Below are 12,394 nucleotides of genomic sequence, written 5' to 3'. Positions count from 1 at the left end.
GCCCTCCCCTCACCTCCCACCAATACCAAAGCCCTCCCCTCCCTTCCCACCACCACCACCACTACCAAAACTCTCCCTTCCACCACTACCACCACTACCACTACCAAAGCCCTCCCCTCCCACCACTACCAAAGCCCTCCCTCCTACCACTACTAAAGCCCTCCATTCCACCACTACCAAAGCCCTCCATTCCACCACTACCAAAGCCCTCCATTCCACCACTACCAAAGCCCTCCATTCCACCACTACCAAAGCCCTCCATTCCACCACTACCAAAGCCCTCCATTCCACCACTACCAAAGCCCTCCATTCCACCACTACCAAAGCCCTCCATTCCACCACTACCAAAGCCCTCCCTTCCACCACTACCAAAGCCCTCCCTTCCACCACTACCAAAGCCCTCCCCTCCACCACTACCACTACCAAAGCCCTCCCCTCCCACCACTACCAAAGCCCTCCCCTCCCACCACTACCAAAGCCCTCCCCTCCACCACTACCAAAGCCCTCCCCTCCACCACTACCAAAGCCCTCCCCTCCACCACTACCAAAGCCCTCCCCTCCACCACTACCAAAGCCCTCCCCTCCACCACTACCAAAGCCCTCCCCTCCACCACTACCAAAGCCCTCCCCTCCACCACTACCAAAGCCCTCCCCTCCACCACTACCACTACCAAAGCCCTCCCCTCCCACCACTACCAAAGCCCTCCCCTCCCACCACTACCAAAGCCCTCCCCTCCCACCACTACCAAAGCCCTCCCCTCCCACCACTACCAAAGCCCTCCCCTCCCACCACTACCAAAGCCCTCCCCTCCCACCACTACCAAAGCCCTCCCCTCCACCACTACCAAAGCCCTCCCCTCCACCACTACCAAAGCCCTCCCCTCCACCACTACCACTACCAAAGCCCTCCCCTCCCACCAATACCAAAGCCCTCCCCTCCCCTCCCACCAATACCAAAGCCCTCCCCTCCCCTCCTACCACAACCACCACCACCAATACCAAAGCCCTACCCTCCCACCACCACCAATACCACCACTACCACTAACAAAGCCCTCCTCTCCCCTCCCACCACTAGCACCACCACCAAAGCCCTCCCTTCCCACCACTACCAATACCAAAGCCCTCCCCTCCCACCACTACCACCACCAATACCAAAGCCCTCCCCTCCCACCACTACCATCACCACCACTACCAAAGCCCTCCCCTCCCACCACTACCACCACCACCACTACCAAAGCCCTCCCCTCCCACCACTACCACCACCAATACCAAAGCCACCCCCTCCCCTCCCACCACTACCACCACCACCAATACCAAAGCCCTCCCCTCCCACCACTACAACCACCACCGCTATCAAAGCCCTCCCCTCCCCTCCCACCACTACCACCACCAAAGCCCTCCCCTCCCACCAATACCAAAGCCCTCCCCTCCCCTCCCACCAATACCAAAGCCCTCCCTTCCACCACTACCACCACTACCACTACCAAAGCCCTCCCCTCCCACCACTACCAAAGCCCTCCCCTCCCACCACTACCAAAGCCCTCCCTTCCACCACTACCACTACCAAAGCCCTCCATTCCACCACTACCAAAGCCCTCCATTCCACCACTACCAAAGCCCTCCCTTCCACCACTACCAAAGCCCTCCCTTCCACCACTACCACTACCAAAGCCCTCCCTTCCACCACTACCAAAGCCCTCCCTTCCACCACTACCACTACCAAAGCCCTCCCCTTCCACCACTACCACTACAAAAGCCCTCCCCTCCCATCACTACCACCACTACCAAAGCCCTCCCCTCCCACCACCACCACTACCAAAGTCCTCCCTTCCACCACTACCAAAGCCCTCCCTTCCACCACTACCACTACCAAAGCCCTCCCCTCCCCTCCCACCAATACCATCACCACCACTACCAAAGCCCTCCCTTCCACCACTACAACTACCAAAGCCCTCCCCTCCACCACTACAACTACCAAAGCCCTCCCCTCCACCACTACCACTACCAAAGCCCTCCCCTCCACCACTACCACTACCAAAGCCCTCCCCTCCACCACTACCACTACCAAAGCCCTCCCCTCCACCACTACCACTACCAAAGCCCTCCCCTCCACCACTACCACTACCAAAGCCCTCCCCTCCACCACTACCACTACCAAAGCCCTCCCCTCCACCACTACCACTACCAAAGCCCTCCCTTCCACCACTACCACTACCAAAGCCCTCCCTTCCACCACTACCAAAGCCCTCCCCTCCACCACTACCAAAGCCCTCCCTTCCACCACTACCACTACCAAAGCCCTTCTACCACTACCAAAGCCCTTCTACCACTACCAAAGCCCTCCCACCACTACCAAAGCCCTCCCCTCCACCACTACCAAAGCCCTCCCCTCCACCACTACCAAAGCCTTCCCCTCCACCACTACCAAAGCCTTCCCCTCCACCACTACCAAAGCCCTCCCCTCCACCACTACCAAAGCCCTCCACCACTACCAAAGCCCTCCCCTCCACCACTACCAAAGCCCTCCCCTCCACCACTACCAAAGCCCTCCCCTCCACCACTACCAAAGCCCTCCCCTCCACCACTACCAAAGCCCTCCCCTCCACCACTACCAAAGCCCTCCCCTCCACCACTACCAAAGCCCTCCCCTCCACCACTACCAAAGCCCTCCCCTCCACCACTACCACTACCAAAGCCCTCCCTTCCACCACTACCACTACCAAAGCCCTCCCCTCCCCTACTACCACCACCAATACCACCACTACCACTAACAAAGCCCTCCCCTCCCCTCCCACCACTACCACCACCACCAAAGCCCTCCCTTCCCACCACTGCCAAAGCCCTCCCCTCCCACCACTACCACCACCAATACCAAAGCCATCCCCTCCTACCACCACCACCACTACCAAAGCCCTCCCCTACCACCACCACCAATACCAACGCCCTCCCCTCCTACCACTACCATCACCACCAATACCAAAGCCCTCCCTTCCACCACTACCACCACTACCACTACCAAAGCCCTCCATTCCACCACTACCACTACCAAAGCCCTCCATTCCACCACTACCAAAGCCCTCCATTCCACCACTACCAAAGCCCTCCATTCCACCACTACCAAAGCCCTCCCTTCCACCACTACCAAAGCCCTCCCTTCCACCACTACCAAAGCCCTCCCTTCCACCACTACCACTACCAAAGCCCTCCCTTCCACCACTACCAAAGCCCTCCCTTCCACCACTACCACTACCAAAGCCCTCCCCTTCCACAACTACCAGTACAAAAGCCCTCCCCTCCCATCACTACCACCACTACCAAAGCCCTCCCCTCCCACCACCACCACTACCAAAGCCCTCCCCTCCCACCACCACCACTACCAAAGTCCTCCCTTCCACCACTACCAATACCAAAGCCCTCCCTTCCACCACTACCAATACCAAAGCCCTCCCCTCCCACCACTACCAAAGCCCTCCCCTCCCACCACTTCCAAAGCCCTCCCCTCCCACCACTACCAAAGCCCTCCCCTCCACCACTACCAAAGCCCTCCCCTCCACCACTACCAAAGCCCTCCCCTCCCACCAATACCAAAGCCCTCCCCTCCCACCAATACCAAAGCCCTCCCCTCCCCTCCCCTCCCACCACTACCAATACCACAGCCCTCCCCTCCCCTCCTACCACAACCACCACCACCAATACCAAAGCCCTACCCTCCCACCACCACCAATACCACCACTACCACTAACAAAGCCCTCCTCTCCCCTCCCACCACTAGCACCACCACCAAAGCCCTCCCTTCCCACCACTACCAATACCAAAGCCCTCCCCTCCCACCACTACCACCACCAATACCAAAGCCATCCCCTCCTACCACTACCATCACCACCACTACCAAAGCCCTCCCCTCCCACCACTACCATCACCACCACTACCAAAGCCCTCCCCTCCCACCACTACCACCACCACCACTACCAAAGCCCTCCCCTCCCACCACTACCACCACCAATACCAAAGCCACCCCCTCCCCTCCCACCACTACCACCACCACCAATACCAAAGCCCTCCCCTCCCACCACTACAACCACCACCGCTATCAAAGCCCTCCCCTCCCCTCCCACCACTACCACCACCAAAGCCCTCCCCTCCCACCAATACCAAAGCCCTCCCCTCCCCTCCCACCAATACCAAAGCCCTCCCTTCCACCACTACCACCACTACCACCACCAAAGCCCTCCCCTCCCACCAATACCAAAGCCCTCCCCTCCCCTCCCACCAATACCAAAGCCCTCCCTTCCACCACTACCACCACTACCACTACCAAAGCCCTCCCCTCCCACCACTACCAAAGCCCTCCCCTCCACCACTACCAAAGCCCTCCCTTCCACCACTACCACCACTACCACTACCAAAGCCCTCCCCTCCCACCAATACCAAAGCCCTCCCCTCCCACCACTACCAAAGCCCTCCCCTCCACCACTACCAAAGCCCTCCCCTCCCACCACTACCAAAGTCCTCCCTTCCACCACTACCAAAGCCCTCCCTTCCACCACTACCAAAGCCCTCCCTTCCACCACTACCACTACCAAAGCCCTCCCCTCCCCTCCCACCAATACCAAAGCCCTCCCCTCCCACCACCACCAATACCAAAGCCCTCCCCTCCCCTCCTACCACTACCATCACCACCACTACCAAAGCCCTCCCTTCCACCACTACAACTACCAAAGCCCTCCCCTCCACCACTACAACTACCAAAGCCCTCCCCTCCACCACTACCACTACCAAAGCCCTCCCCTCCACCACTACCACTACCAAAGCCCTCCCCTCCACCACTACCACTACCAAAGCCCTCCCCTCCACCACTACCACTACCAAAGCCCTCCCCTCCACCACTACCACTACCAAAGCCCTCCCTTCCACCACTACCACTACCAAAGCCCTCCCTTCCACCACTACCAAAGCCCTCCCCTCCACCACTACCAAAGCCCTCCCTTCCACCACTACCACTACCAAAGCCCTTCTACCACTACCAAAGCCTTTCTACCACTACCAAAGCCCTCCCACCACTACCAAAGCCCTCCCCTCCACCACTACCAAAGCCCTCCCCTCCACCACTACCAAAGCCCTCCCCTCCACCACTACCAAAGCCCTCCCCTCCACCACTACCAAAGCCCTCCCCTCCACCACTACCAAAGCCCTCCCCTCCACCACTACCAAAGCCCTCCCCTCCACCACTACCAAAGCCCTCCCCTCCACCACTACCAAAGCCCTCCCCTCCACCACTACCAAAGCCCTCCCCTCCACCACTACCAAAGCCCTCCCCTCCACCACTACCAAAGCCCTCCCCTCCACCACTACCAAAGCCCTCCCCTCCACCACTACCAAAGCCCTCCCCTCCACCACTACCAAAGCCCTCCCCTCCACCACTACCAAAGCCCTCCCCTCCACCACTACCACTACCAAAGCCCCCCCCTCCCCTCCCACCAATACCAATACCACAGCCCTCCCCTCCCCTACTACCACCACCAATACCACCACTACCACTAACAAAGCCCTCCCCTCCCCTCCCACCACTACCACCACCACCAAAGCCCTCCCTTCCCACCACTGCCAAAGCCCTCCCCTCCCACCACTACCACCACCAATACCAAAGCCATCCCCTCCTACCACCACCACCACTACCAAAGCCCTCCCCTACCACCACCACCAATACCAACGCCCTCCCCTCCTACCACTACCATCACCACCAATACCAAAGCCCTCCCTTCCACCACTACCACTACCAAAGCCCTCCCCTCCCACCACTACCAAAGCCCTCCCCTCCCACCACTACCAAAGCCCTCCCTTCCACCACTACCACTACCAAAGCCCTCCATTCCACCACTACCAAAGCCCTCCATTCCACCACTACCAAAGCCCTCCATTCCACCACTACCAAAGCCCTCCATTCCACCACTACCAAAGCCCTCCATTCCACCACTACCAAAGCCCTCCATTCCACCACTACCAAAGCCCTCCCTTCCACCACTACCAAAGCCCTCCCTTCCACCACTACCAAAGCCCCCCCTTCCACCACTACCACTACCAAAGCCCTCCCTTCCACCACTACCAAAGCCCTCCCTTCCACCACTACCACTACCAAAGCCCCCCCTTCCACCACTACCAAAGCCCTCCCCTCCACCACTACCAAAGCCCTCCCTTCCACCACTACCACTACCAAAGCCCTTCTACCACTACCAAAGCCCTTCTACCACTACCAAAGCCCTCCCACCACTACCAAAGCCCTCCCCTCCACCACTACCAAAGCCCTCCCCTCCACCACTACCAAAGCCCTCCCCTCCACCACTACCAAAGCCCTCCCCTCCACCACTACCAAAGCCCTCCCCTCCACCACTACCAAAGCCCTCCCCTCCACCACTACCAAAGCCCTCCCCTCCACCACTACCAAAGCCTTCCCCTCCACCACTACCAAAGCCCTCCCCTCCACCACTACCAAAGCCCTCCCCTCCACCACTACCAAAGCCCTCCCCTCCACCACTACCAAAGCCCTCCCCTCCACCACTACCACTACCAAAGCCCTCCCCTCCACCACTACCACTACCAAAGCCCTCCCTTCCACCACTACCACTACCAAAGCCCTCCCCTCCCCTCCCACCAATACCAATACCAAAGCCCTCCCCTCCCCTACTACCACCACCAATACCACCACTACCACTAACAAAGCCCTCCCCTCCCCTACTACCACCACCAATACCACCACTACCACTAACAAAGCCCTCCCCTCCCCTCCCACCACTACCACCACCACCAAAGCCCTCCCTTCCCACCACTGCCAAAGCCCTCCCCTCCCACCACTACCACCACCAATACCAAAGCCATCCCCTCCTACCACCACCACCACTACCAAAGCCCTCCCCTACCACCACCACCAATACCAACGCCCTCCCCTCCTACCACTACCATCACCACCACTACCAAAGCCCTCCCCTCCCACCACTACCACCACCAATACCAAAGCCATCCCCTCCCCTCCCCTCCCACCACTACCACCACCACCAATACCAAAGCCCTCCCACCACTACCACCACCACCACTACCAAAGCCCTCCCCTCCCACCACTACCAAGCCCTCCCCTCCCACCACTACCACCACCACCACTACCAAAGCCCTCCCCTCCCACCACTACAACCACCACCGCTATCAAAGCCCTCCCCTCCCCTCCCACCACTACCACCACCAAAGCCCTCCCCTCCCACCAATACCAAAGCCCTCCCCTCCAACCAATACCAAAGCCCTCCCCTCCCTTCCCACCACCACCACCACCACTACCAAAACTCTCCCTTCCACCACTACCACCACTACCACTACCAAAGCCCTCCCCTCCACCACTACCACTACCAAAGCCCTCCCTTCCACCACTACCACTACCAAAGCCCTCCCTTCCATCACTACCAAAGCCCTCCCCTCCCATCACTACTACCACTACCAAAGCCCTCCCCTCCCATCACTACTACCACTACCAAAGCCCTCCCCTCCCACCACCACCACTACCAAAGCCCTCCCCTCCCACCACCACCACTACCAAAGCCCTCCCCTCCCACCACCACCACTACCAAAGCCCTCCCTTCCACCACTACCAAAGCCCTCCCTTCCACCACTACCAAAGCCCTCCCTTCCACCACTACCACTACCAAAGCCCTCCCCTCCCCTCCTACCACTACCATCACCACCACTACCAAAGCCCTCCCACCACCACCAATGCCCTCCCTTCCACCACTACCAAAGCCCTCCCTTCCACCACTACCAAAGCCCTCCCCTCCCACCACTACCAAAGCCCTCCCCTCCCACCACTACCAAAGCCCTCCCCTCCCACCATCACCACCACTACCAAAGCCTTCCCTTCCACCACTACCACTACCAAAGCCTTCCCCTCCCACCAATACCAAAGCCCTCCCCTCCCACCAATACCAAAGCCCTCCCCTCCCACCAATACCAAAGCCCTCTCCTCCCACCACTACCAAAGCCCTCCCCTCCCACCACTACCAATGCCCTCTCCTCCCACCACTACCACAACTACCAAAGTCCTCTCCTCCCACCACTACCAAAGCCCTCTCCTCCCACCACTACCACCACTACCAAAGCCCTCTCCTCCCACCACTACCACCACTACCAAAGTCCTCTCCTCCCACCACTACCAAAGTCCTCTCCTCCCACCACTACCAAAGCCCTCTCCTCCCACCACTACCACCACTACCAAAGTCCTCTCCTCCCACCACTACCAAAGTCCTCTCCTCCCACCACTACCAAAGCCCTCTCCTCCCAGATGGCACTCTATTTCCCATGGACCCTGATCATACGAAGTGAACTATAAATGGAATAGGGTGCCATTTGGGATGCAGTCTCAGCCCTGTCTAGAGCCTGGGAAATTTGTCAGGAAATCAGTGTTATTATATCAAATAACACAGTATGTCAATGTACTAACAAGCTCAACATCGCTAGGAATTCCTCCATCTTAACTGTTGATGCAGAAAGCCTTCTAAAGAGGATGCTATGAATCAATATAGTTTGACAGCAGACAGTGAAATCTAGAGCTGCCCTCCTCCCTACCATTATAGAAGATAGGCTGCTGTTCCAGTAGGCAACTGTTGTTGTTATATAGTAAGGTTCCATATAATCTTGCAGGGTTTCCCAAACTCTGTCCTGCCCCCCCGGGTTCACGTTTTGGTTTTTGCCCTAGCACTATACAGCTGATTCAGATAACCAACTCATCGTCAAGCTTTGATTATTTGAATCAGCTGTGTAGTGCTATAGCAAAACAATAAAACGTTCCCCTTTATGTTGTCATCCAGAGTCACATTTATTTATGTTCCAAGCTATAGCACACAATATTTTACATACAGCAGATTTTTAAGGGGCAATTTTTTGCCATGTAAAAAATATTGTGGTACTGCTGTCGTCCCGGCCCTACTGTTGTTCTTTTTATTGTTGTTGTTGAGCCGAGCCACCAGATAGCTCCAGCAGTGCCCCTCCCTGTCCTCATTTCCCCAGGTCTCCCCAGGAGCAAGCTAGAGGATCTTTGTCACCGTGGTGCCGAGGTGCCAACAAACGCCAATTTGTTTGTTTTTGCTGATGTTGCTGGTACAGCATGTTTGGGCAGGCAGGTTGGAATGTTCCAACTGGAAAGGTTTTGGAGGGGTGCAGACTGACTCTTCACTGATTGGATTAACCGCCCCTCAGGAAAAAGTGGTTTGTGTGGGAAAGCAAAAAAGCTAATTGACAACCAATCGCATGGCTCAAAAGAGAATGAGTGTAGTGTGACTGGTTACAAAGGCAGCAGAGGATGGATGTCAGGAGACGGTTACCTTTTCCCTTTGTTCCTTTGAAATGCCTACATGGTTTGTGAAATGCAAATAAGGGGGTTGGTTTCCTGCATTACCTGCCTGAGCTCTAGATGAGTATTTCCATTGTCTCTGTGGTTTTGGCTGTGTGCTTCAGGAGAGAATACAGAGACACAGCTCTGCTTTACAGGACACTGTGGTGCTCTGTAGACGTAGGTTGTTTGTCCTAATATCAGCAGCTTTTACACCACAACACCTGTGTCCCATTTCTTGGGACTGGATATGCTGGGTGAGTACATTGTGGATTGTAGATATTAACAGGTGCCTGTAGAAGCACACCGTTTACATCTTTTGATTCTATAACAGTGAGTGCTAACGCCTCCATTAGCATGGTACTTGTAGGCATCTTTTGATGTGTTTATTCACACAATATTGCAGCATAGCAGGCATTCTTGAACTGGCTTTTCTCCTGTTGATGGCTTAGCCTGGAGTTTGTCCCTGTTTAGTTCATAGCTAGATAGCTGGAATTTGAAGTGTGTGTGTTTTGGGTATATACACAGTCTGAATGTGTGCACGGTGGACCAGGGTCTTTGATGGGACTCTGGGGCCCTGGCCACCTGTGCCGAGAGACCCTCCCTGTGTGTGGGGCTAACCAGACTATTTGCATTAACCCCCCCCCCCCCCCCCCCCTTATTTTGTTCTTAGTTATTCCTATTTTTTGCTTTGACTCTCTTGCACAGACTCGATGTACACCCACTGGACTCTAACCTCACACATACTACACTGACCCTCCAACACACACACACACATTGACATTCCTTCACACTCTTCACATACGCTGCTGCCACTCTCTGTTATCTATGCACAGTCACTTTACCCCTACATAAAATGAAGGGAATGAATGACCATTTATTTTTGTGTCAAATCGCCAGTTAGCAACCCATCCCTTATGGGATTAATTGATACATAAACAAACGTTACAATAAATCACTGATAATTCTTCTAGTGTTTTCTGCAGTGCTCTTTGCAGTGCGCATCGAATAAAGAGTGAATACTACATAATAGTAAATAAGGTTGTCCAAACAATAATTATATCCCTAGAGCAGTACATGATATACATACAGTACCATTCAAAAGTTTGGACACACCTACTCATTCAAGGGTTTTTCTTTACTTTGACTAATTTCTACATTGTAGAATAATAGTGAAGATGTCAAAACTATGAAATAATGTAGTAACCAAGAAAGTGTTCAAACAAATCAAAATATATCTCATATTTGAGATTCTTCAAAGTAGCCACCCTTTGCCTTGACAGCTTTGCACACTCTTGGCATTCTCTCAACCAGCTTAATGAGGTAGTTACCTGGAATGCATTTCAATTAACAGGTGTGCCTTGTTAAAAGTTCATTTGTGGAATTTCTTTCCTTAATGCATTTGAGCCACCTGACCTCAAACCAATTGAGATGGTTTAGGATGAGTTGGACCTCCAGTGAAGGATAAGCAGCCATAAAAATGCTTAGCATATGTGGGAACTCCTTCAAGACTGTTGGAAAATAATTCCAGGTGAAGTTGGTTGAGACAATGCCAAGAGTTTGCAAATCTGTCATCAAGGCAAAGGGTGGATATTTTGAAGAATCTATAATATATTTTGATTTGTTTAACACTTTTGGTTACTACATGATTCCATATGTGTTATTTCATAGTTTTGATGTCTTCACTATTAGACAATTTAGAAAATGGTAATAATAAAGAAACCATTGAATGAGTAGGTGTCAACTTTTGACTGGTACTGTATACAGTTGAAGTCAAGTTTACATACACCGTAGCCAAATACATTTAAACTTGGTTTTTCACAATTTCTGACATTTAATCCTAGTAAAAAAAGTTAGGATCACCACTTTAATTTAAGAATGTGAAATGTCAGAATAATAGGAGAGTGATTTATTTCAGCTTTTCTTTCATCACCCTGCATACCACTGCTGGCTTGCTTCTGAAGCTAAGCAGGGTTGGTCCTGGTCAGTCCCTGGATGGGAGACCAGATGCTGCTGGAAGTGGTGTTGGAGGGCCAGTAGGAGGCACTCTTTCCTCTGGTCTAAAAAATATCCCAATGCCCCAGGGCAGTGATTGGGGACACTGCCCTGTGTAGGGTGCCGTCTTTCGGATGGGACGTTAAACGGGTGTCCTGACTCTCTGAGGTCATTAAAGATCCCATGGCACTTATCGTAAGAGTAGGGGTGTTAACCCCGGTGTCCTGGCTAAATTCCCAATCTGGCCCTCAAACCATCATGGTCACCTAATAATCCCCAGTTTAAAATTGGCTCATTCATCCCCCTCCTCTCCCCTGTAACTACTCCCCAGGTCGTTGCTGCAAATGAGAACGTGTTCTCAGTCAACTTACCTGGTAAAATAACGGTAAAATAAAATAAAAAAATAAAAATCACATTCCCAGTGGGTCAGAAGTTTACATACACTCAGGTAGCCTTCCACAAGCTTCCCACAATAAGTTAGTTTAAAGTTGGCTCATTCCTCCTTACAGAGCTGGTGTAACTGAGTCAGGTTTGTAGGCCTCCTTGCTCACACGCGCTTTTTCAGTTCTGCCCACAAAAGTTCTATAGGATTGAGGTCAGGGCTTTGTGGTGGCCACTCCAATACCTTGACTTTGTTGTCCTTAAGCCATGTTGTCCTTAAGCCATTTTGCCACAACTTTGGAAGTGTGCTTGGGGTCATTGTCTATTTGGAAGACCCATTTGAGACCAAGCTTCAACTTTCTGACTGATGTCTTGATGTTGCTTCAATATATCCACATAATTTCAGACCAGAGGACATTTCTCCATAAAGTATGATCTTTGTCCCCATGTGCAGTTGCAAACCATAGTCTGGCTTGTTTATGGTTGTTTTGGAGCACTGGCTTTTTCCTTGCTAAGCGACCTTTCAGGTTATGATGAAATAGGACTCGTTTTACTGTGGATATAGATACTTTTGTACCTGTTTCCTCCAGCATTGTCACAAGGTCCTTTGCTGCTGTTCTGGGATTGATCTGCACATTTAGCACCAAGTACGTT

At 53.8% G+C, this 12,394-nt stretch overlaps 1 protein-coding gene across 22 annotated transcripts in view; it reads left to right on the top strand.

Moving 5' to 3' along the window:
- Positions 1-12,394, top strand: part of LOC129814160 (disco-interacting protein 2 homolog C) — a 238,617-nt gene that overhangs the window by 124,366 nt on the left and 101,857 nt on the right. The window contains exon 1 of one of the 22 annotated variants that reach the window (XM_055867021.1): positions 8,285-9,621. The exons of the other annotated variants lie outside the window; for them this stretch is intronic. Coding sequence (XP_055722996.1) covers positions 9,615-9,621 — 7 coding nt within the window. The 5' untranslated portion in view covers positions 8,285-9,614. Of the gene's footprint in view, positions 1-8,284; positions 9,622-12,394 lie in introns of those variants that run through there. 22 annotated transcript variants of the gene reach the window in all.

This window comes from Salvelinus fontinalis, chromosome 17, assembly GCF_029448725.1.
Source record: "Salvelinus fontinalis isolate EN_2023a chromosome 17, ASM2944872v1, whole genome shotgun sequence".
Classification (NCBI taxonomy): Eukaryota; Metazoa; Chordata; class Actinopteri; order Salmoniformes; family Salmonidae; genus Salvelinus; species Salvelinus fontinalis.
This window is presented reverse-complemented; position numbering and strand designations above follow the sequence as displayed.